The sequence below is a fragment of the Eptesicus fuscus genome, chromosome 10, assembly GCF_027574615.1.
Source record: "Eptesicus fuscus isolate TK198812 chromosome 10, DD_ASM_mEF_20220401, whole genome shotgun sequence".
NCBI lineage: Eukaryota > Metazoa > Chordata > Mammalia > Chiroptera > Vespertilionidae > Eptesicus > Eptesicus fuscus.
The window spans coordinates 21,884,407-21,907,357 of record NC_072482.1 but is presented as its reverse complement, the minus strand read 5'-3'; the positions used below and the strand labels follow the sequence as shown (position 1 = coordinate 21,907,357).

The following is a 22,951-nucleotide window of genomic DNA, read 5'->3' as shown; positions in this document are numbered from 1 at the left end:
TGCACCTCCCTGTCTGGAGCTGCCTCAGAGACTCACTGCTGAACAGAAAGTGTCAGTGCTTCATCAACTTTATACACAGAACTATGGCATTTCCCAGACCCGTTCCAAACATCAAATGTACCTTTTCAAAGGAACAAAGATTTGCAAACACATGTGATGGTCAAAGCAACATGTAGGTGCCCTGAGGATAAATAGTATTTTGAAATTTGAGTAAAACCCACTCAGCAAATAATCTGAAGGCCAAAACCATGTCTTTGGATGTGCAAGCGCCTAAGTTTCACTACCTGTAACGACAACTCACACAGTCAATTCACCGAATTTAAAACAAAATAGAATATAAAATTTTATAGAATCAATACCAAAAAAGAATTTGACCTACATATTACTCTAACCAAAAAACTCGAGCTAAAAAAAACTAACTCAAGTGATCACCCCAATAAATTTAGTACCCACTTCGTAAGATACAATCTTATCCAATAAAAGGGTAATATGCAAATTGACCATCGCTCCAATGCACCAGATGGCCACCCACATGTGGTCAAAGATGGCCGCCCCCATGTGGAGACAGATGGCCACCACAAGATGGCCTTCAGGGGAGGGCAGTTGGGGGTGACTGGACCTGCAGGGGAGGGCAGTTGGGGGCAACCAGGCCTGAAGGGGAGGGCAGTAGGGGGAACCAGGCCTGCAGGGGAGGGCAGTTAGAGGGTACCAGGCCTGCTGGGGAGGGCAATTAGGGGCAGCCAGACTGGCATGGGAGGGCAGTTAGGGGTGACCAGGCCGGCAGGGGAGGGCAGTAAGGGACAATTGGGCCAGCAGGGGAGTAGTCAGTCGTCGATCAGGCTGGCAGGGGAATGGTTAGGGGGTGATCAAGCTGGCAGGCAGAAGTGGTTAGGGGCAAACAGGCAAGAAGGCAGGCAAGCAGTTAGGAGCCAGCAGTCCTGGATTGTGAGAGGGATGTCCGACTGCCCGTTTAGGCCCCATCCCACTGGGATCGAGCCTAAACCGGCAGTCGGACATCCCTCAAGGGGTCCCAGATTGGAGAGGGTGCAGGCTGGGCTGAGGGACACGTAACCCCCCCCCATGCACGAATTTTGTGCACCGGGCCTCTAGTTATTAGAATATTTCTCACCATATTCCCTATGCTGTACTTTACACCCTTGTGACTATTTTGTAACAACCAATTTGTGCTTCTTAATCACTTCACCTTTTTCACCCAGCCTCCAAACCCCCTCCCTCTGGCAACCATCAAAATGCTCTTTGTATCTAAGAGTCTGTTTCTGTTTTATGTGCTCATTTCTTTTGTTCTTTGGAGTCTGTATATAAGTGAAATCCTATGGTATTTGTCTTTCTCTGTCTAACTTCACTCAGCACAATACCCTCTAGAGCCATCCATGTTGTTGCAGATGGTAATTTCATTCTTTTTTATGGCCGAGTAATATTCCATTGTATATATGCCACATTCCTTCATCCACTTGTCTACTGATGGGCACACTTGGGTTGTCTCCATCTCTGGGCAATTGTACATAATGCTTCAATAAACACAGGAATGCATGTGCCTTTTTGAATTGGTGTTTTGGGTTTCTTTGGATAAATATACAGAATATCTAATCACTGGTTTGTATACCTGAAACTAATATAATATTGTACAACAACTGTAATTAAAAATGTTTAATGTTCAAAAGAGAAAAAGAAAATGAATTTAAGAGAAGTAAATACATAGGGAAAAGATGAGAAAAAAAGCCTAAAGAAAATACTGTAAATGAGCAAAAAGGAAAAGCACAAATCAAGAAGAAGAAGAAAAAAAAAAGAACCAAAGAGAGGCTCTCTCTACAGTGAAAAGAAGTCAGGATGCGGGAGATTTAGAAAGAGCTAGCAAATGTTGATCACAATCTGCAGTCCATTTGAGCCAGTCTTCAGATTACTATCATCTCCTATTAGCTCCCACAGAAAAACTAATTAGTTAGCTCTTTATCTTTAAAACCTCCACCCTCCCAGACGAATGGGATGATCAGGAAGGTGAGGTGTTGCCAAGACCCTGTGCTCCAGTTCCCACCTCCTGCCAGTTCTAGGAACTGTTGCGGTGTCTGTAGAACAGAGGGTGCAAACGGGCAGCCCACACAACCAAATCCAATCTACACACTTGATTCATATAGCCCACAGCCCATTCTTCAAATCGTTGAATAAGGTGCCAACACTTAAAAAAAAACACGAAGTCTTCACATAAAAATCTTGATTTCCGGGGTGGGGGTGGGGAGGGGAATTGAGTGAGGCAGTAAGAGCAGGCCCACATCCCCACCTGACAGGGCTGGGCTACAGCAGGTGGCGGCCGACCTCTTCAGATGGGGCATGTGCCCTTTGGTTAGCCACAGCTTTGTCTATAGCGAGACCTCTTCATCCTACACTGCCCACCTACCCCTGCCACAGGTGTGTCTGACTGTGTGACTACTGATGGAGCTGATCCATCCAACAAGCAAGCCTAGCAGCGACAGGGCATCCTGAGACTGAGGACCTTCCCACCCACAGTGTGTCCCCATCCGTTCCTGGGTCACACCCGGGAATACTGACCTCACCCAGAGCTGCTTCCTTTCATGCATGTTCAACTCCCATATTCCAGAGCTGGCCATGACCTCTCCCATGGCCTTATTCCCACTATTTTCTCTGTGACCATCCATCCCTTGCTGGAACTCCCTTCTTTCTCTGCCTAAATAACATCCCAAAAACTTGTTTATCAGAAACTTCAGATGACTCACACCCTGTTGCCCTGCTCTCCTCTATTCAGTAGGTGGGACCAGTGCCTACAACCCACCTTTCTCTGTCCTAGGCCTCCACCTCCTTTCCCAGTAGACTGCCCTGCCTCAGCTTTCATTGAAAAACCTAAAGCCACCAGGCTTGGTCTTTATTTGTCCGCATGCATCCTTTCTCTCGCTCCTCAAATTCTGAGGGTGGTGCCCAGTCAGTCGAACTAAGAACTCAACTGTTATCCTTAACCCCTGAAACCACCAGACTCTCCATTTCCAATCCTCTCAGCCACCTAAGCCTGGACCTGGTTGCTTCTGAAATATTCTCCATCTCCAATCTTGTTCCCCTCCAATCCATCCACAGCTGCCACCAGGCTGAGCTCTCCAATTTCAAGCCTGACAAGATACTCCTGGACTCACACTCTGTTGATGGCACACTTCCACCTACAAAATAAAGGTTAGTCTCCTTTACCCGGCATTCATGGCAGCCTGTCCCTGGACACCCTCTCCTTAAACCCCAGGCCTCCGACAGCACTTTGCTGTGCTGTGCCCCCTGCCCTTTACCTCCAGGAAACCATGCAGCCAGCTCCACAACCCAGGCCTCACCACAATTTGCTCAGTGCCTGGTGCCATCACTAAACTCTGACACCGAAAGGCAGGGACTGTCACTCGCCTTTGCATGCCCATTACCTAAGAACACAGTGGGCCTTCAATGCACGTTAGCTGCATGAAGATCTCAAGGCCACCAGGGTGGGTCTGCCAGATTACCACGTGGCATGAAAAAGCATCAGCTTCTGGAGTCTGACCCACCCAGCCAGGTCATTTCCCACCTGAGAGACCTTAGTAAAGAGGTTGGCCTCAGTTTTCTCATCTAAAATAGGACTTTAAAAAGCCCTCCCATATAAGGCTAACGTGAGGACCAAACAAATTCTGTTTAAGTGCCTCGTGGTCCATCGGGAATACGCAGGCAGTCAATAAAGAGCTACGATTGGTTTTTTCAAAATGGTACCTCAGAGTTCATTCCTCTCTTCCAAGGGCAGGGCAGGGCAGGGCAGGTTATCCAGTGTGTGGGCAGCCCAGGCCCAGGGCTTCAGAAACACTTCCTGCCTTTTGGCCATTTTGCTCCTCATTAACACCTCTACTGAGAGGCCAGAGGGAGAGGAGCCCTCCTTCTGTCAACATGACTAATGGTGTGTTATCTTTCCCAGCTACTGTGGACCCTCTGCCAGCAGGACAGGCTGACTCAGCCAGCAGCACCCCTCCCTCTCAGGTGGACAGCAAACAAATGTAACATGCCTAGGGGAGCCAGCTCTATGTCTGTGGCCACACACAGTACCCCGCCACCCCGGGGAAGGAGGCGCCAGGCTCAGACTGAACTAGACCGAAGCTGTACTGCTGGCATCATCAGACCCTCAGAATAACTCATTACACCAAGGCGCAATGAGAAATATTTGAGGGTTGATGCATCTAAACTACTTTATACAAAAATTGGTTTAATGCAACAGGCACTTTTAAAGCATTTCCTATGAGTAAGACCCCAAATTCCCTAATATCTGCAACAGAGACATAAAGTAAATCCTTGATGACAAACTGAGGGAACAGATGCACAGTAAAGTTGCACCCTAATAAACAGCAGGAGAGACATGAGCTGCACAGGGCTGGAGGAGCACGGAGACTTGGCTGTGACTAGATCTGGGAGGGCTTCACAGAGGAGGTGGCATCTGCCCTGGAGAAGAGCATTACCAGCAGAGCACACAGCACTGACAAAGCCCAGAGGTTTGTAATACGTGAGACCACTAAGTCATAGATGTTTAACTATTAAAAAGTACATTAGAAAGTACATCAGAATTTAACAATTTAGAAAGTAAGTATATATGGCAAATTAATCTTTATATTATTCTATTTGCTTCTCTCACAAAATTTCTCCCACACACAGTGAGAACAAAATCTAGGAGAAATGTGTACATGTATGTACAAGCTTATTTTCAAAAAAAAGGAAACTTTGAAACAGAAATTATTCCTACTATAGGCTGTTCCTGAGCAGATGGTCCCAGTGGTTTTGGCAGAAGACAAGAGGGTTAAACTAGAGAGAAACTTCACAACTATCTACTACTGGCTGATGGGAGAGAAAGTGTTGCAAGATCCAGGCAGGCTCACACTGTCTGCCTCTCTTCCTTTTTTCTTGTAGCAGACACTGCACCCCACACCCATTCCCAACCTCTTTATTCCTATTCCATGCCTTCCTGGCCTACCCGCCTACCACTATAAAGAAAAGAAGAAGAAAAAAGACTGGGCTGGCCCTGGGACTCCATGCTTTTCCTCGGGATGCCCCCTGTGAGGAGCAGCAGCAGGAGAGAAGCCCAGCAAGTCCCACAGAAGTCCCAGCAGTGCCCAGCATGCCAACCTGCTAACCCTAACCACCTTCCTTCAGGCTTCCTGATAGGGGAGGTCGCTAAATTACCTCCTTCATTTAAGGCAGCTTAGGTTGACATGTTTGTTATTTGCAGTCAAGAGTATTCCAAATATGTACACTCCTGTTTCTCCAAGGCTGAATCCTCTCTTCCTAAAGGGAAACTAACATGAACTGAACCACAGAAGTTACTGGACACTGCTCTTGGACCAAACTTACTTTGAACCTAAACCTGAAAACTCAAATAAAACTTTTTAGAACATATAAATGTTCAAAGACCACATAAACTGCCCATCACACACAATAACCCTCTGATATATTTACCTTACACGACGTATTTACACACATTTTCTTTTTAAATAGTACGTTACTAAAGAACGGTGGGATGGGTAAGGTAGAAGAGTAGGGGCGAATAGCTTTTCTCCTGGCCTCCGTATTACTTCAGTGAACCATTAGTTACCAAAGACGCAGTCATGTGTTAACACTTTCCCCATCCTTCCTCTTGTCATTTTATTTTATTTCATTTTAGAGAGAGGATGCTTCCTGCAACCTGGAAATGTGTCCTGACCTGGAATCGAACCCTCCACCTCTTGGTGTACGGGACGATGCGCCAACCAAATGAGCCACATTGGCCAGGGCTCCTCTTGCCATTTTAGAATGAAGCTCTGTTGAGAATCAGGTATGGGGATAACCATAACATGATACTAGATGAGGTAAATCTACTGTAAAATGCATATTTTCAATTAACTTAATCTTGTTAGCATTCATTTGCAGTGGTATTGGTATATGTATAGTTCCAGAAAGTACATTAGAACCTCTTTAGAATACTGACCTTTACAGTCAAGACTAATGACTGCCTCGTCAGCTAATTCCTTGCTATCATGCTTTGAGAGCAGAGACAAACAGTGTAATAGCTGAACAATTACGAGCAGAATTATAATGGGGGTACTGCTATGACAAAACCAGTGCTCGTTATACTCAGTAAGACTTCTCTCCTTTCCCCAAACAGATGTGCTTTCAACAGTGAAAGGATACAGCTGTAAGTTACTTTCTAAAGGTAAAAAAATCCAGCACCAAAGATTGGGTACCACTAATCTTCTTTGAAAGCCTATGCTTGAATGAGCACAAGAATATTTGGTGACCTACTTCTTAATATGACATTTCAGCTCACTACTCTTTTTCTTAAAAAATGAAAAAATAACCCAGGGGTCATAGGTCTCTCCCTGTTCCCTTTCACAGAACAGACACAACTCCTGGCTCATCAGGTGGCTTTTGGTGCAGACAACACGGTCTCCCCAAGTCTGACCTTGAGGAAAGAAGGCCCCCATGGCTAAGAGAAATGGCTCTTGAACCCCAGCTCTGCTGTGTAACCTTAGCAAATTGATTCACCTTGCATCCCAGCAGTGTCCTCAGTGGTAAAATAAAGCTTTCTATGTAAAATGAAGCTATGGTTGTGGTAAGGGTTAAATGAGCTAATCATGGGGAATATTTACAACAGTGCAAGGCATATTACTCAAAAAATGTTTGCTGTCTGTACTGTAATTATCATTGCCCAGGCTTCCTCTCCTAAGTTCATAAAAACTTTCACCGTGCCCCCAACTCAGATACTTGCCAGTCCCTACATTGTTCTTTCCCTTTCCCAGTCTTCCCCAACCCGGTCAATGGCTCTGCCATCTCCCCAGTTATTAAAACCAAAAGCCTGCACCCCATACATCAGCAGGTCTTCACCCTATGTCATTACCCACTGCTGCCACCCTAGTCTAAGTCACCGTCAGCTCTGCTCTGAAACCTTTCCACAAAAGGCCTCCTCTCCAGCTCTCCCACTCCTCCTCCTCCTCCCTACAGACTAACTGCTAACCAGCAGGCAGAGTGAGCTTGTAAGGCATAAATCAGAGATCTTATGGGCTTGCGACCCCCTCCCCCTTATGTCAACTGACAAAAAAAATCCAAACTCCTCACAGGGTGGCCAAGCCCTGTAGGTGAGCCCCACCAAACCCCAGAAGGACAAGGCAAGATATCTGCCTTGCTAGACAGAACTATTCCTAAAGCCCAGCCAGCACTCATACACATGGGAATGTAAGGACAGGGAATGAGGAAGGAGACCTATCCCCAGGCCCCATTCAGGAAGCCTGGCACCAACATCGAGTCAGGAAGCCAAGTATTCAGCAGGAGAAGAGAAATGTGTGCCCTCTGATCCTAATGTACTCCTTGAGAAGCCACCTTAGTCTGCCATTAACCCACAGGGATTCTTATCATCGGTCCCGAAACCAAGTTTCCCAAAATACAGTCTCTCGGCCCAGTGATAATTTCAAGCAATCACCTCTGATTTGTTTGAGTTCATTTAATAAGGAGACAAGTCCTAGCCAAGTGCTCATTTAACCTCACTTCTGAAGGCTGGAAAAATGCAACAGACACAGGGGGAATAATTCAGTGTTCAAAGGGTGTGTGTGTGTGTGTGTGTGTGTGTGAGTGTGTGTGTGTGTGTGTGTGTGTGTGTGTGTGTGAGTGTGTGTGTTAACCAAAGAAAATCTGCTGATCTTTTTCCCTTAATTGGCTCTAGGAATCAACAACTGACCACAGGAGGTTAATTATTTGGAACAGTTTCTCCTTATTATCTAATCCTTGATTATAATGATTAAGCCTAGACTTGTGGTTCTACTAACCCTCACCCAGCAACCTCACAGAGCACGTGCACAAGGGACAGTCTCCTAAGGTTAGTGTTGTGGCACTGAATCATAAAAATCCCATAATATCAGCATCCAAAGAGATCAGAATTCAAAGGGACCTTGAATGTCACTGACACCATCCCATCATCACTCAGCTAAGGAAACTGAGACTCGAGAGATTATGTGATTTGCCCCAGGTCACAATGCTAGTGTTGGACAGAACAAGGACAAGACACTGGGGTCGACTTCACTCCAGCATGATGCCACCCACACAAGCAAGGACTGCAGCAAGGCAGCTCTTCTGGAGTTATCTTCAAGCTCTCACTGATAGGTCTGGCTCAAACGCATTTTTAAATCCACTCCCCAACAGGGCTGAAAACTTCCCCAAGCATGCTGCTCAAACACATACTAAATGTCTGCTCTGTGCCAACCACTCTGTTAGGCAGCAGGAATGCAAAGAAGAAAAGGTGCGAAGCTTTAAGGAACTCGCTTTGATGGGGGACAGAGATAATTACAAAGAGGTCAGAGTAGTGACACAAGTGTCCCCCAGAGACCAGAGAGGAGGAGAGGGAAGACTTCCCAGAGGAATGATGTCACCTAAGCTGGGTCCCATGGGATCGAGAACAATGAGCCAGGCAAAGAAGTGAAGAAAGAGTAGCTGACAATAGACAGAGGAAGAAAAACGAAGACTCAGAAGCATGAAACGGTATGCCAGTAACTAAGGGCAGCTAATTGTTGCAGAAACACAAGGTTCAGGTTGGAAAGAGATGGGAGATAAGGTGGAAAGGAGAGAGGACACAAATGCTGGCAGGTTGTATCCTGCAGGTGTCAGAAGCAGGAAGTCACACCAGCACATTTGTGTTTTAGAAAGATCACTCTGATCAAGTGTTGAGAAAGGGTTTGAAAGAGACAAGAATGAAGGAGCTTGGGCCTCTACCACAAAACAGTCAAAATGCTCACAACAATGATGAAATTTTAATGGGTACTCTCTATATAACGGACACTGTTCCCAGCATTTACACATATTAACCCATTTAATCTTCATACATCTTTATTGGGTAGGGACTATTATTACCTTCTTTTTACAGATGAGCAAACTGAGGCACAGTGAGGCTGAGTTACTACTTGTCAAAGGTGTCACAACTGAGGGGTCAATCTCCTAACCATTATACATGCTTTCTCTTTAAGCAAAAGTCTCGGGCCTGAACCGACACTTCCATAGAAGGGACAGAGAGAGGAGCTGATCCACGCTGTCATCACACCAAGTTAATTAATGCCCAAGCGTCATGTCCCCCCACATCCTGCACACTGTCCTACCCTTCTGCTCCAGAAATAGAACCAAGTCAACCCACAGTGAGGGTGCCTGCTCCCTAACACAACACAACATTGTATCGCCTCAAAGCTCCCTGCCTGCAGTGCCTGCCCTCCCCTTCCCAGCCCATCTGAAAAAGAGTCCTGCTTTCCTGATGCACCCCAGAGAGCCCACTCCACAGCAGACCCATATTGGATACATTAGGAATTCCATGACGCTAAACTCTCCTCAACCAGAGAAAATGTCACTTTTTAAAAATTCTTTGAATTCTTTTAAGCATCCAACAGAGTAAAAACACAAGGCGATGTGACGATGTCACGGTCCAGAGGGTCCAGAGACAGGCCGGCTGCACTAACAAGCATGAGCCTCAGGGGTCTCAGCATCTCCTCAATCAAGTCAAGAACCTTCCAAATCGGGTCAAGCAGCCAGAGCCCAGGTCACACCCTCGGACATTCAGAAACTACTCTCTGGCCTTCACAACTGTTCGCTGGACTTGAGCTCCTAATTTCCACCTCAAGTCAGCTGGCAGCCCCTCCCGATGACCTTTTCCCCAGAAGTGGGTGTGGACTGTGGAAAGAAAGGTGACGAGAGTGGTCAGGGGAGACAGGGCCCAGGAAACAGTTTGGTGTGACACCTCCTTCCCCCCACCAAATGACAAATCCATTCCTTTTGGAAACAGAACTGCCAAAGTTCTTCCAATTGAGTCCATTTCTCTGTAATCTAGAAGTTACAGCCTAGATAAGAAAATTCTTCAAAATAATGATGATAAATATTGTTTTAAATATTCTACATCTTACCTCTAGGAGATAAAGTATTTTACATTACACACACACACACACACCATTAGATTTCTAAAATACCACATGCAACAGTAATTACCATTCCTGTCCACTAAATAACACCCAAGCGAAAGTAAATGGACATCCAGGAGTTTCTTCTATGCATTACTCATCATCCCTCATAACTATCACATGAAGTAAAGGACAAGCATTTCTAGCGTTGAGTTCCGGGTAGAGTCCTAAAATAAGCAAACTTTCCCTGAGCAGAGAGAAGCCTGGAGGGCATACAAGGCTCTCACCAAGAGAGCCCATTGCTTCTATTCCACGGCACGGCCAAGATCATGGTTGGGATTTTTGTCGTCATGGCTAAGAAATGTTTACATTGCTATTTCTGACCCTATGGCGTAAATATCAGCTATACTTTACCTGTAACATTTCAAGTCTGTAGTAAAAGGTCCTTTTTAAGGAAATCCCAAGTACGGTACCTACTTATCATAGTACAGAAACTGCAAATTCTGCCAGTGAGGACAATGCGCTGGAAGGTTGAGGGGAGGGGTTGAGTTGCCCTTCTCACTGGAAGCCCTGGGAAGAAGGGAGGGGAACTGTGGAGGCAGGCTCATTTTGCTAGTTTACCAGCATGACTCGACTCTGTCAACTCTAGAAAAGTTTTACTAAGTGAATAGTTTCACTTTTTCTCAAAGTAAAACTATTGAGCTATTTATTTTAAAAGACATGCCAGCAACAAGCTGTCTTCCAAGTTACTCTAGAATAACAAAAATGCTCCAAGTGTTAGTCTTTTTTATTTTTTTTAAATATATTTTATTGATTTTTTACAGAGAGGAAGGGAGAGGGATAGAAAGCTAGAAACATCGATGAGAGAGAATCATCGACCAGCTGCCTCCTGCACACCCCCTACCAGGGATGTGCCCGCAGCCAATGTACATGCCCTTGGACCGGAATCGAACCTGGGACCTTTCAGTCCGCAGACCGACGCTCTATCCATTGAGCCAAACCGGTTTCGGCTCCAAGTGTTAGTCTTTTAAAGCATCAGCAGAAGCTGATAAACTAAAGTTTATGATACAGTACATACACAGTACACAATCATGTTACTCAGAAAAAGAGAACCCACAGGCTTGCATTTTTATAAACTTCATGACACATTATCGGAAATCAAAAATAAACTTTCCCATCCATAGCACATCTGGCTGTCCATCTCCCCCTGCAACCCCCACCGTACTTAGAAAACTTGTCATGTCTTAGCTAGCAATTCACACTCTGAATGTAGACACACCCCATAATCAAGAAAAACACGTCCACAAAAAAGTGGTAAATGTCCCCCAAGGAGTGATGAGGTGCCTCGCATGGAAGGTGGCACAGCAGAAAGAGCACTGGACCAGAGAACTCCCCATGTGAACATCTCGGACCAAACCATCCCCTCTGTTCCTCTCCCAGGTGCCTTTTCCTTTCCGATGGCTGGACCACCGCAGCAGGCTCCTGACAGGTCTCCCTGACTCCACACCTCACTGTGCCCAGAACTACGTTTCTAAAACAGAGATCTAACTGTACTGCCCCTCTGCCTACACTCCATCATGGGCCAACTCTGCCTACAGAACAGGGCTCACCTCCTGAGCAAAATGCCCAAACACACAGACACCCCTCATTCTAGCCACCTGGAAAGGATGGATTTCGGCAACAACGACATGCTTTTTCCCTCTTTTCAGTCTAGTGTGAATGACACATCTAAAGCCTTCCCCCAGCTCCCAGGAGAATGTGAGACACCTCAGAGCTGTCACTGGAGTCACAATGGCATGCCTCCTTGCTCCCAGGTGGGCTCCCAGGTCATGAATGTGGAGCTGGAATCAAATGCTCACTCCAGAACTGACCTGGACCAAGTTTCTTTTTCTTTCTTTTTTCTTACTTACAGTTTACATTCAATATTATTTTGTATTCATTTCAGGTGTACAGCATCATGGTTAGACAATCATATACTTTACAAAGTGTTCCCCCTGATATTTCCAGTACCCAACTGGCATCATACGTAGTTATTACAATAGTATTGACTATATTTCCTATGCTATACTTGACCAATTTTCTTAAATAAGCCTCTTGAGTAACTTTCTTAAATAAGTCTCAGTTTCTGCATTTGCAAAAGTGAAATTATAATGGCTAACGTGAGTTGTTATTCAGTTTAAGGGAAATAATTTATGTAGAGTATTTAATACAATGTTTGAAGCTCAGTAAAATCTCAACAAGTGATGGCTATTACAATTATTATTCATATGTAGCAGATACTCATTAAATGTTTCTTAATTAAAGAGACTCTAAGTTTACAACTTCTCTAAGTCTGTTTCTTCACCTGTAAAGTGTAGGGGGAAGGAGATGGAAGGGGGCAGGAGTGGAGGAGAAGAAAAAGGGAGGTTGTACCAACACATAAAAGAACCAGAAAACAATTAAGTGCTAAACAGTGTAACAACAACAGTATACCTGAGAAATGAGAGCTGTTCCCCTAACTTGAGAAATGTGTGGATCGCCACTATGAACACAAAGTACTCTCTTGGACTCCCTTCCGCCTAAGCTTTGCCTTAAATTATTTTTATTACAACGTTATTTAAGTATGACCAAATATAAAACGAGATATGTCCTCCCTATGCTCAGCTCTTATAAAACTATAAGATGAAGCAATTTAAAAATCTGGTAAAAATCAATAAAAGATGACTCAACATTAATTTAACATGACAGATGACGGTGATGCAATTTTACAGACACGCTTGGCTGCTCACAGTGTATTAAATACAACAACACCTCGGAGCACGTTCCTTGCAATTCCGCATGCCTGCACCACCATGGGCCCGGGCCCCCTCAGCTAGCCATCACTCTTCTCTAATGACTGCTATGAAACCCTTGCTCATGTGACTTCCAGCCACCATCAGACCCAAACACGTGACTTCTGCAGCAAGTCCACATCTGTTCTTTCCCCTTTTGCTACAGACAATCAAAGGAATGCTCACTCAAACATAGGCACTAAAACCTGAGGGTGCTACTCATTTGTAGTGATATAGATATTACAGAATCTATGATCTTTAAAATTATTACTTAAAAGACAATTTAAAATTTAATTCTGGTTTTAAAGAGTAACTTACAAACTCCCAGAAAAAAAAAAAGTTTTAAACCTCCAGTTTAAGAAAAAAAGTCTTATAATAAAAGTGTCTTGCCACAGTATCCAGAAAGATCTTAGACATCTGAGACCTAACTCTGAGTCTTTGCATGCATTCTCTCTTAAACCCCAGAAGATCCTATAAAGTGGGCACTGCTCTCACACCTGAGGAAACCAAGGCTTGAAGAAAGCGTCCAAGTGGTGGAGCTGCATATGGACGGGTGGCAGCACCCTGCTCTCTGCTCCTCACCACAAGCCCTAAGAGCCTCGGCAGAGGGGGACCAGCAATGGACAGCAGGAATCCAGGGAAAAGCAACCATGTGGAACCGGAGAGAAAAGACGGCATTTTGAAGAGAAAAATGACAGGACTTAGTGACGAGATGAAAGGAGAGAAGGTAAGTCCATGAACTTGTAGGGACAGGAAGAATGGCGGTCCCATCCTTTAAAAATGAAACCGGTGGGAAAAGAAGGCAGGTCAGGAGACAAGGTATGGTGGATTTAAGACAAAGGGGACAATTCCAAGTGGGGATAGATATGCTCTTAACAGATCACAGCTGGAGTTGTTCAAGTCAGATTCATAAAAAGTATTTCAAAAATATAAGAAGATCAAAAGTCTCCTGTGTGGCTCAGTGGTTGAGCGTGGACCCATGAACCAAGAAGTCACTGGTTCGATTCCTAGTCAGGGCACATGCCCTGGGTTGCAGGCTCGATTCCCAGTAGGGGGCATGCAGGAGGCAGCCGAATGATGTTTCTTTCACATCAATGTTTCTCTCTCTATCCCTCTCCCTTCCTCTCTCTCTCTCTCTCTGAAAAATCAATAAAAACATATTTTTTAAATGTCTCCAGCTCAGAAGAGATACAGAACAAAGACTGGCAAGACAAGACCACTGAATTCTGACTAACATTTTGTCATTACTAATTTCATTAGGCTGGTGTACAGTAGAAATCAGGCTGTAGAAGGGGAATTACAATGGCTAAGAAATAAGGGAAGCCTACCCATGACAACACATATGGACTCATTCATGCAACAAACATGTGAGTACCCATTATGTACCACAGATACTATCCTATGTCCAGTCACGAACTTACATCCCTGCCCTCATGGAGCTTATGTTCTAGCTGGGGAGATAGACAAAGAAAAAGTAAGCAAGTATGTGCAGTCTCAAGTTAGGTTATGATAAGTGTTCTAAGGGCTAGGAAAAAATAAAGCAGGATATGAGAAAGGAGATGGGAAGGGGCAGGTGTTTGAAATAATGTCATCTGGCAACCATGGAAAGAACTCTAGCTGAACTCTAAAAGGAGGCGCCAAGATGAAACCAGTTTTTATGCTATAAAGGCTTGAAAGCATTCACTCAAAATTCTGCTGCCTATTAGACTAGGTCAGTGGTCGGCAAACTGCGGCTTGCGAGCCACATGCAGCTCTTTGGCCCCTTTGAGTGTGGCTCTTCCACAAAATACCACGTGCGGGCGCGCACATACAGTGCGACTGAAACTTCGTGGCCCATGCGCAGAAGTCGGTTTTCGGCTCTCAAAAGAAATTTCAATGGTTGTACTGTTGATATCTGGCTCTGTTGAGTAATGAGTTTGCCGACCACTGGACTAGGTACATGTACTGGTGCTAGAGAGATGACAGTAAAACACACATATTTGAAGGTATTCGAGAATCACTGCACACTGAGCAGGGGGAATGATAATGTCAAACACACGAAGGAAGTACAGAGGGGTCTAGAGGAAGACAAAACAATGTCACTACCACACGATCTTAACTTCTGAAGCCGCTTCCAACTTGAATATTTTCTGAGTATACCAGAAAAGCATAGATGCTGGAGTGGTGATATGTTTAAGGGAAGAGAAAGAAGAAGAGGAGGAAAATTTGTATCAGACTCAGCCACATTCATCCAGCAGATGGACAGCTGTTTATTAAGCAGTACGTCCTGGGTGCTGGGCTCTGTGCTCACAAGGGTGAGCAAAAACACGTGGACACCTCAAGGAGGTTCAAGTCTATCTCTGTTAATACACATCCCAAATGGATCAAGCTGGGGGAGGTGGCGAGGAGTAGGTGGATGGGAAAGGTGAGACCATCTTCCAACCGGGGCCAGGCCAAAGATGAGCGTTCTCAACCTTCCCTACAGAAGAGTCTTCTGATCCCGAGGGGGGACCACTGCTGAGGATGGCTGGTGCAGGTTCAGCAAAGGTTCCATTAGATCAGTAACCATCAAGTTTGATAACTGTGGTGCCTGCTCCACCCCACAGTTACCACATCTGCCTCCCCACAGAGCTGTGAACAGTTCATAGGAACCATATCTCCATTAATCTCTGTGTTCCCAGCCACTAGCAGATAACGAAGGGTCAATAAATGTTTGACTGAGGCCCAGGTTTAGTGACATGAGTAAAGCAGGAGGGGCTAAATAAATGAAAGTCTGATGGGTGTGAGGCCAGATTCCTGCGAGGCTGATATAGTTGGTGGACACATGTACAGGAGGATGACCAGCGACTCTGTATCTAAACAGCTAGATAAACCTGAAAAAGTCACTTCAATTCTGAGTCTCAATTTGTAAAATGAGGGGTTTGGAGGAGCAAACCAGGGGTGGCAGGCCTTTCAGTGGAGAGGAGATGCTTTGCATTAAGCTGAAGTCTGGAGAGTGTGTGTGTATCTCTGCTGCTGAGGTAGGGGGTGCAGGATTCCCCTTTGGCTGTGCTTTCAAACAAATTACAGAGAGAGCATGCAGCCAGTGTGGCCACCACCACAAGGACCTTGGAGGTCTGTCAGAAAGAGAGGCCCACTGGTGATGTGGCAGGTAAGGAGACAGAGGTTGGGGAAGAGGGCAGGGACAGCAGTGAGCCCTGCTAATGAGTCATCCAGGTCTCAGAGGTGAAAGATCAGATGGCCCAAGGAAAGACTTGAATTCGGAATGAGAGTATCTGGCTTGTACACCCCAGGCACCCAGACGTACAGTAAGTCAAGGAGAAATAGATTTTACACCACCTAAAAACTATAAAACTAATTTAAGAGCTGTAAGAGAGAATTACCCATAAGCAAGACCACCTTCAGCCTTTGAAAAGCATGTTTATATACTGTTTTTACAGAGTTCTATCAGACTGTATTTTGAGTTTCTCAGAAGTTTCCATTTAGGATCAGTAGAAATACCTGACATTTCCAAAACCCATAATTCCCATACCAAGCTGAAATCCCCAACATTACAGGAAAACCCACAACCTTTGCAGAAGGGAATGAAAAGCCAATCTAGTCCAAGGAAATTTCCCAGTTTTGCAAAAGAAAACGAACAAACAAAAACACCACAAAGAGCACTGGAACATTTCTAGCTGAACAGCTTTTCACTCAATCTTTCATAACTTCATTCTGAAGCCCGTGAAAAGTATTAAATTACATCTTCTATATTTCTGGCGATGCCACACTTAAAACTTATTACAACTTAAGGCAGTAAGTGAGCTAACGACTTTTAAGTCAAATTTAAGAAAGCTAAAGGCCAGACAAAAGCCTGTGTTTGAAAGAGCCTGCAAAATAATAAATGCCTGAGGGAACTGGATGGCTCTTCGGCTTCTAAGCTAAATAAAGCTTGGGGGGGGGCTTTGCAAAGATCCTAGCGAGGATAATCCCTGCGATTACACAGCGCAAAGCTTCCAATCAATTCTACGCCAACCAAGGAAAATTAATCCAAGAAGAATAACACTTGAAATATTGAGGAAAAAACACACCACAGTTCTGCTTTTTAAAACACGCTGTCAGCGCTGGAGACCATATCGGGTCGTTCTAACAAGCCAAGAAGATCTGACTAGTGAGTTGTGTCTGTGACAAGGTCTTGGCTCTGTGGTAACTAAAGGCCAAGCAAGTTATCAGCGTTCCAACGCTCGGGCCTTCGGGTGCTCTCCGGACTCCCAGGTGCCTTCCTACTTCCTGCACACCTTTGAATTATGGCACTCTGACTTCCTGCATTGCACATCCCTGGATTTGGGATACCTTCCTCCTGAAGGGTTACTCAAAGCTAAGTTCCTGCGGCGAGCTCGAAGGTTAAAAGTTGGCAGTCCTGATCCCCCATTAAAGCACAATCAGCATGTGTCCCCTGACAAGTTCAGCATACTGGTGAATTTATGTAAGCAACTCTGCAGCGGTAACGCATCACTGCTAGGGCAGAAGTCAGGAGGCTGAGGGCTGGCTGAGCGCGGCTGCTGCGAGGCTGGAGCTCCGGGCTGAGGCTCTGCAGACGCTCGCTCGCCGCGGCTGCTTCCACACAACAGGTCCACGCAGGCAGGTCCCAGAGGCGAGCACCTGGGCACCTGCCCGCAGCAACCCCCGGCGCAGCTCTCCTCCGGCCCCCCCACCCCCACCCCTACACCTCAGGGCCGCTCCTGGGGTTAAGGTAGGCCAGCCGAGCTACAGCTCTTCCAAGCACGATACAGGACGATAAGGCCCGAGCACATTCCTCGCCAGATGCCGAGATAAAGAGGCTCACAAGCGCGCTGCCCACCTTCTCCAGGACCTGCCCTCGCCAAGGGGGAGGCACTCCCCGGCCAGTGGGCGGGGAGATGCGGGGCGAGGGTCCTGGCCCGGAGAGCGGGACGCCGCGCTCGGTCCTTCCAGCAGGAAACAGCCCGAGCCACCTGGCCCCTCACCTGCCCCGGCAAAAGTGCCAGGTGTTCGTTAGTGCCTAGACGTGTATCTAAACTCATCAGACTGTTTCCCCAAACCGCACAAGCTCTAGGGACGAGGAGGGCATCAAGTCGCTCTGTATAAAATGGAAGGAAACTTTGGTGGGGGCTGGCGGGGGGGGGGGGGGGGGTACACGGAACAAGAAGCAGGTGAATGCAGGTAGAGGGAGTTCCTGAGGGACCTGCCGGCCGGGTCCGAGGGTGGGAAAGGGGGCAGGTGGAGAGCGGAGGGGACAAGAGGAGGTAGGAGGCGGCGAGGCTGGCCCCGCTCGGCCGCGCTCCCCGGGGCGGCGCTCAGGTGAGGCCGGACACTCACCTCGGGCAGCTCGCGGAGCTGGTTGGCGTCCAGCAAGAGCTCCTCCAGGCTGCGGGCGTAGCGGTAGATCTCCTCGGGGACGTAGACCAGCGAGCAGTGGCGCTTGTCGATGGTCTCCACATGACGGTTGCACCGCCACAGGGGGATGCAGTGGAACATCGCCGCCCCGCCGCCGGGTCCCGAGCCGCGGACACCCGGGCTTCTGAGCCCGCTCCGCCCGGCGGCTCCGCTCCGCCCGCTGCCCTCTCCGCGCTCGTTGGCTCCCGTGCTCGCAGGCTCCTCGCGCGGACCTTCGCGGCCTGAAACGCTCCCAGGAACCTGGGGCGGGAGCCACAGCTCGTCCCAGCGCCCCCGCCCGCCAGCCGGTGCGTCCCCTCCCACCCTCCAGTCTCGCCGCCGCCGCCGCCGCCGCCGCCGCCGCGCAGAGCTTCCTACTCGCCGCCTCCGCGCGACGGAGCATGCGCGCCAGTGGGCGCGCGCCCAGGGCGTTTCCCCGCCCGGGGATGCTCCGCGCCGGGTTTTCCCGGCGACCGGATCCGGGGAGGGTCGTGGGACCTGCGGACCAAGCGCTCAAGGTCCCCCCTACTTGGACCCGGACTTGGGGAGCATCGAGCCCCCTGAGGAAGCCAGGCTGCACAGGAGACTAGTGCAAAGATGAGGCGGGGGAGAGGCAGCCCGAGCGGAGCAGGACAACTTTGATTTTTAGTTTTACTTAAGTCGCTCTCCTCTCCCCGAGCGCTCCCCTTCCCCAAAACAACTTTCTCTTCCGGGGTCAGGCAGGACCGCCCCGAAGCGCACTGTGTGTGCGGCGGCCGCCCCGAGCCCGGGGTGCGGCGCGGTGGTGAGGGGTCTCCGCCGCCCTGACTGCTGCTTTCTTGGCCACGTGTGCGCTCGCTGTCCACAGAAGCCCCAGCGTGCGAGTCCTGCGCGGAACCAGGGCCCTTGCCCTGCCTTCTGGCCCGCGGGCACCGCCTGCAGGCTGTGTAACCTGGGAGCACATCTTCAGTAATCATTGTTCGTAGACACAGTAAAAGGAAATCCCCGTGCCACCAAAGGCATGGGAGGGAGAATCCGCGAGATTCTCATAGGTGTGGGTGCACCCCATCAGGAGCCCAAATGTCAAAGTGAGCTGGCCACGGTGAGTTTCTGAGCCTGTTCTGCCTGGCCAGATGTTTGGCCCCTGGCGACTGGTCTGGACTGGTGTAGAGGGACAAGCGGGGGAGGTGGTACAGGTCGCGCGGGGACTGCCTGGGGACCATCCTCCTGGCTCCTGTTGTCTGCACCGACACCCAATCCCTTGCAACAGGTAATTTGCAGCTCAAGAAGGAGTAGCTGGGAGCACCCCGGACGACACAGACAGTAATGACTATTCTTTTGACCCGGATTCAAAGCCAAGGACAAGGGCCAGAACCCTGAATTGCCCCTCTGCTCCTATAACTCTTTGTATCGCACTCACTATCTGGGAATCACCGCACTGGCTCCTTCCTAGAGGGTTGCCCACCAGGTCAAAGCCCATCACATTGATAGATGTCTGACTCCCCTCCCAGCTGCCCCCTAGTCCTCACACTTTCCCCTTGGAGTGTACTCAAACACAGATTCCACCTGTGGCCCCTGCCACCCTCACTCCCCCGCCTCCAGCTACTAAAGATAAAATCTAGAGCCACAGAATCTGCACTTCTGCAGAAGTCTGAAAGTTGAGCATGCTCAGTGGCCCAAGTAACTGTTGGTCTGAAACAAGTTTTTGCAGGGCATGGGTGGCTTCACAGACTCTCCTCTTAGTCCCACCTGTGCACGGGACAGTTTCCCCTGGGTGGGTGGGAGGGGAGCTCTTCATTTCAACTCTGCTAGGAAGGCATTCCTACCCCAGCAGTATCACCTTAACTCTTTAAACCTAAACAGTCCCTAAAGTCCTTGCCCTACCCCCTCCCCACTCTCTTTTGTTTGTCTTTGTGTGATTCCTCATTCTCTGGAAAGGCTATCTGGACTTTGAACCTTAGCTACTTTTCTTCCTTGTTCTTGCATTCCAGAAGCCCATTCTGTGCCACCTTTAGGGGAAAGCTGTGGTTCCTCACTGAGAGTCTGCGTCTGCCATGGTAAGCAAGCCACTGTCTTTGCAAATTTTCCAAATGCTTTAAAAAGGAAGGAAGGAAGGGAGGGAGGGAGGAAGCCAGGCTCCCTCATCGTAATATTCTACTAACTTCCAGAAATGATCACACTAGTTATTCTAATAAATGCCAAATGTGTTTTAAAGATGTGGCTGGTCTTCTTAAAAATTCAGACCTCACTAAGCATTCCCTGTGTGCCTCTCCAGGAAATTTACACTTCCTTGTGTTTTCACCTAAATCCCAAAGAGATTGTGAAGCCCCCCTCCCCGCTCCCCACCCGGACAGGAACAGTTTCACTTGCTTTGTAGATCCCTGCAGCTACCACCTGCCGTATGCACACTATATGACAGCAAACCTGTGTTGACTCTATGGAAAGTCAGTGGCAGAATTCTTGACTTCCCTTGTTTCCAAGCACCTGCCAAGAATTTGAAACAGCCCTAGCCGGTTTGGCTCAGTGGATAGAGCATCCGCCTGCAGACTGAAGGGTCCCAGGTTGAATTCTGGTCAAGGGCACATGCCTGGGTTGTGGGCTCAATCCCCAGTAGGGGGTGTGCAGAAGGCAGCCAGTCATTGATTCTCTCTCATCACTGATTTTTCTATCTCTCTCTCCCTCTTCCTTGCTCTCTGAAATCAATAAAAATATTTTTTTTCAAAATAATTTGAAACATTAGTCTGGTAAGAGAAAAAATGAAAAACACTTTGTCAGCTGGAGAATAGGAAACCAATTTTTTATCCTCCTGCAGGATGTTAGGGTTTCCCTGTTGATATAATTTCTAGTTTCTTTCCCATATACAAATGAATTGTATATGCAATATAAATAAAATTTAAAAGACCATCTAAATTATTTATTTGGAGTAGTGCAATTCAGTCATTTTCAGTGTGAATCATTTTTCACAGCCTTTGGGGCTAGAGAGGTCTGGCTTTGAACTTCGGCTCTGCCACCTAATAGCTTTGTAGGAATGGACAGGTTTCTTAACTTTTATGAGCCTGAGTTTCATCAATCTCAAATGAAGACAATGGTCCATGAATTGTTATCAGGATTGAATGAGGTGATGTAAGTAAAATGCTTGGCAGAGTGTCGGGCCACATTAGTTCAATCAATAAATATTCACTATGCACTGTGTTAGCCAACCTTTTGGGTGCACCCCAACCATTCCCATCTCCTGATTGGTCTGTGTAATCAACTCCTATCTTTGTGTCTCTGGGATCACTCACTTTGGGGAAACCTGTTTTGAGCAGCCCATTGGAGGGGTTCGCATGGCAGGGAATTGAGGACTACTGACAACAGCCATCAGGAACTGAGACCTCTTGCCAAATAGCCTTGTGAGTGAGTGATCTTAGATGTCAATCCTTCAGCCCTAGTCAAGCCTTCAAATGACTGTAGCACCAGCCAGTGGCTTAACTGCAACCTCATGATAGACCCTGACCCAGGACTACTAAACTAGGCTGTTCCTGGATTCCTAGCACTTAGAAATTGTGCGAAACAATGAATGCTTATTATTTTAAGCTGCTAAGATGTGAGGTACTTTATTACATAGCAACAGATAACTAGTAAATGTGCACACCGGATCATGCATTGTGCTAGGTACAAAGACCCAGGTAGGTCTTGCCCTCATGAAGCTTACACTCTGAGGTTAGGAGAATGATAAATGCTAAAGTAATATTTTTCTCTTATTAATATTTTAATATGATTGTCATTAATTTTTTAAAAAAATGGAAGTCCAAAGTGATAGCTAGTAAGACAGGGACAGAATGGGGATTCAGAGATTTGAGCCTCTGAATTTTAAAGTGAGACACCACCACCTATCCACTTGAATGACTAGAAAAAGATTGACAGTTTCATGTGTTACTGAAGATATAGAGCAACTGGAACTCATGCATTGCTAGTGAGAATGTAAAATGTTAAAACCACTTTCAGAAAACAATTGGGAAGTTTCTTATAAGCATAAACCTACCCTAATGGTCTAGTCATCTATTCCTACGTATTTACACACACACAGAATGAAAACATCTTTATACAAAGGCTTGTCTACAAATGTTGATAGCAATTTTGTGAATAATAGTCAAAAACTGGAAATAATCCAAATAGTTTTCAAAAGATGAATGAGTAGCCCTCACTGGTATGTCTCAGTTGGTTGGGCATCCTCCTGTGCACTAGAAGGGTACCAGTTCAATTCCCAGTCAAGGCACATGCCCAGGTTGTGGGCTCAGTCCCCAGTAGGGGGTGTGCAGGAGGCAGCCGATAAATGTTTCCCTCTCACATCAATGTCCCTCTCCCTCTCTCTCTAAAAATCAATTTAAAAATATTTTTTAAAAGATGAATGAATAAACAAAATATACTATACCAAGACAATAGAATAACAACAATAAAAGGGAACATACTGATACGTATAACAACTAGAATGAATCTCAAAAACATTATGCTGAGCAAAAGAAGCCAGACACAAGAGTACATACCATGTGAATATATATATATATAAATATATATGTATATATATACATATATATTCACATGGTATGTACTCTTGTAACTGATCTAGGTTTTGACACTTTATATTAGCTTTCATTTTCTAGAATTCATATGTATATATGAATTCTATACATATGAATTCTAGAAAATGAAAATATGAATTCTAGAAAATGAAAGCTAATATAAAGTGTCAAAACCTAGATCAGTGGGTACCTGCAGCCAGAACTGGGGAGAAATGGGGAAATATTGTTTTGGGGTAATGGAGTTATTCTATATCTTGGTTGTGATTATGGTTATACAAGTATATGTTTATTAAATTCATCAAACTTTACA

At 46.6% G+C, this 22,951-nt stretch overlaps 1 protein-coding gene across 3 annotated transcripts in view; it reads right to left on the bottom strand.

Annotated features, from left to right (window-relative positions):
• Positions 1-18,430, bottom strand: part of LRRC1 (leucine rich repeat containing 1) — a 130,757-nt gene extending 112,327 nt beyond the window's left edge. For all 3 annotated transcript variants that reach the window (XM_008144759.3, XM_028144106.2, XM_054721666.1), the window contains exon 1: positions 18,044-18,430. In XM_008144759.3, the coding sequence (XP_008142981.1) occupies positions 18,044-18,202 (159 nt within the window). In that variant the 5' untranslated portion in view covers positions 18,203-18,430. The remainder of the gene's footprint in view (positions 1-18,043) is intronic.
• Between the last annotated feature and the right edge of the window lie 4,521 nt (positions 18,431-22,951).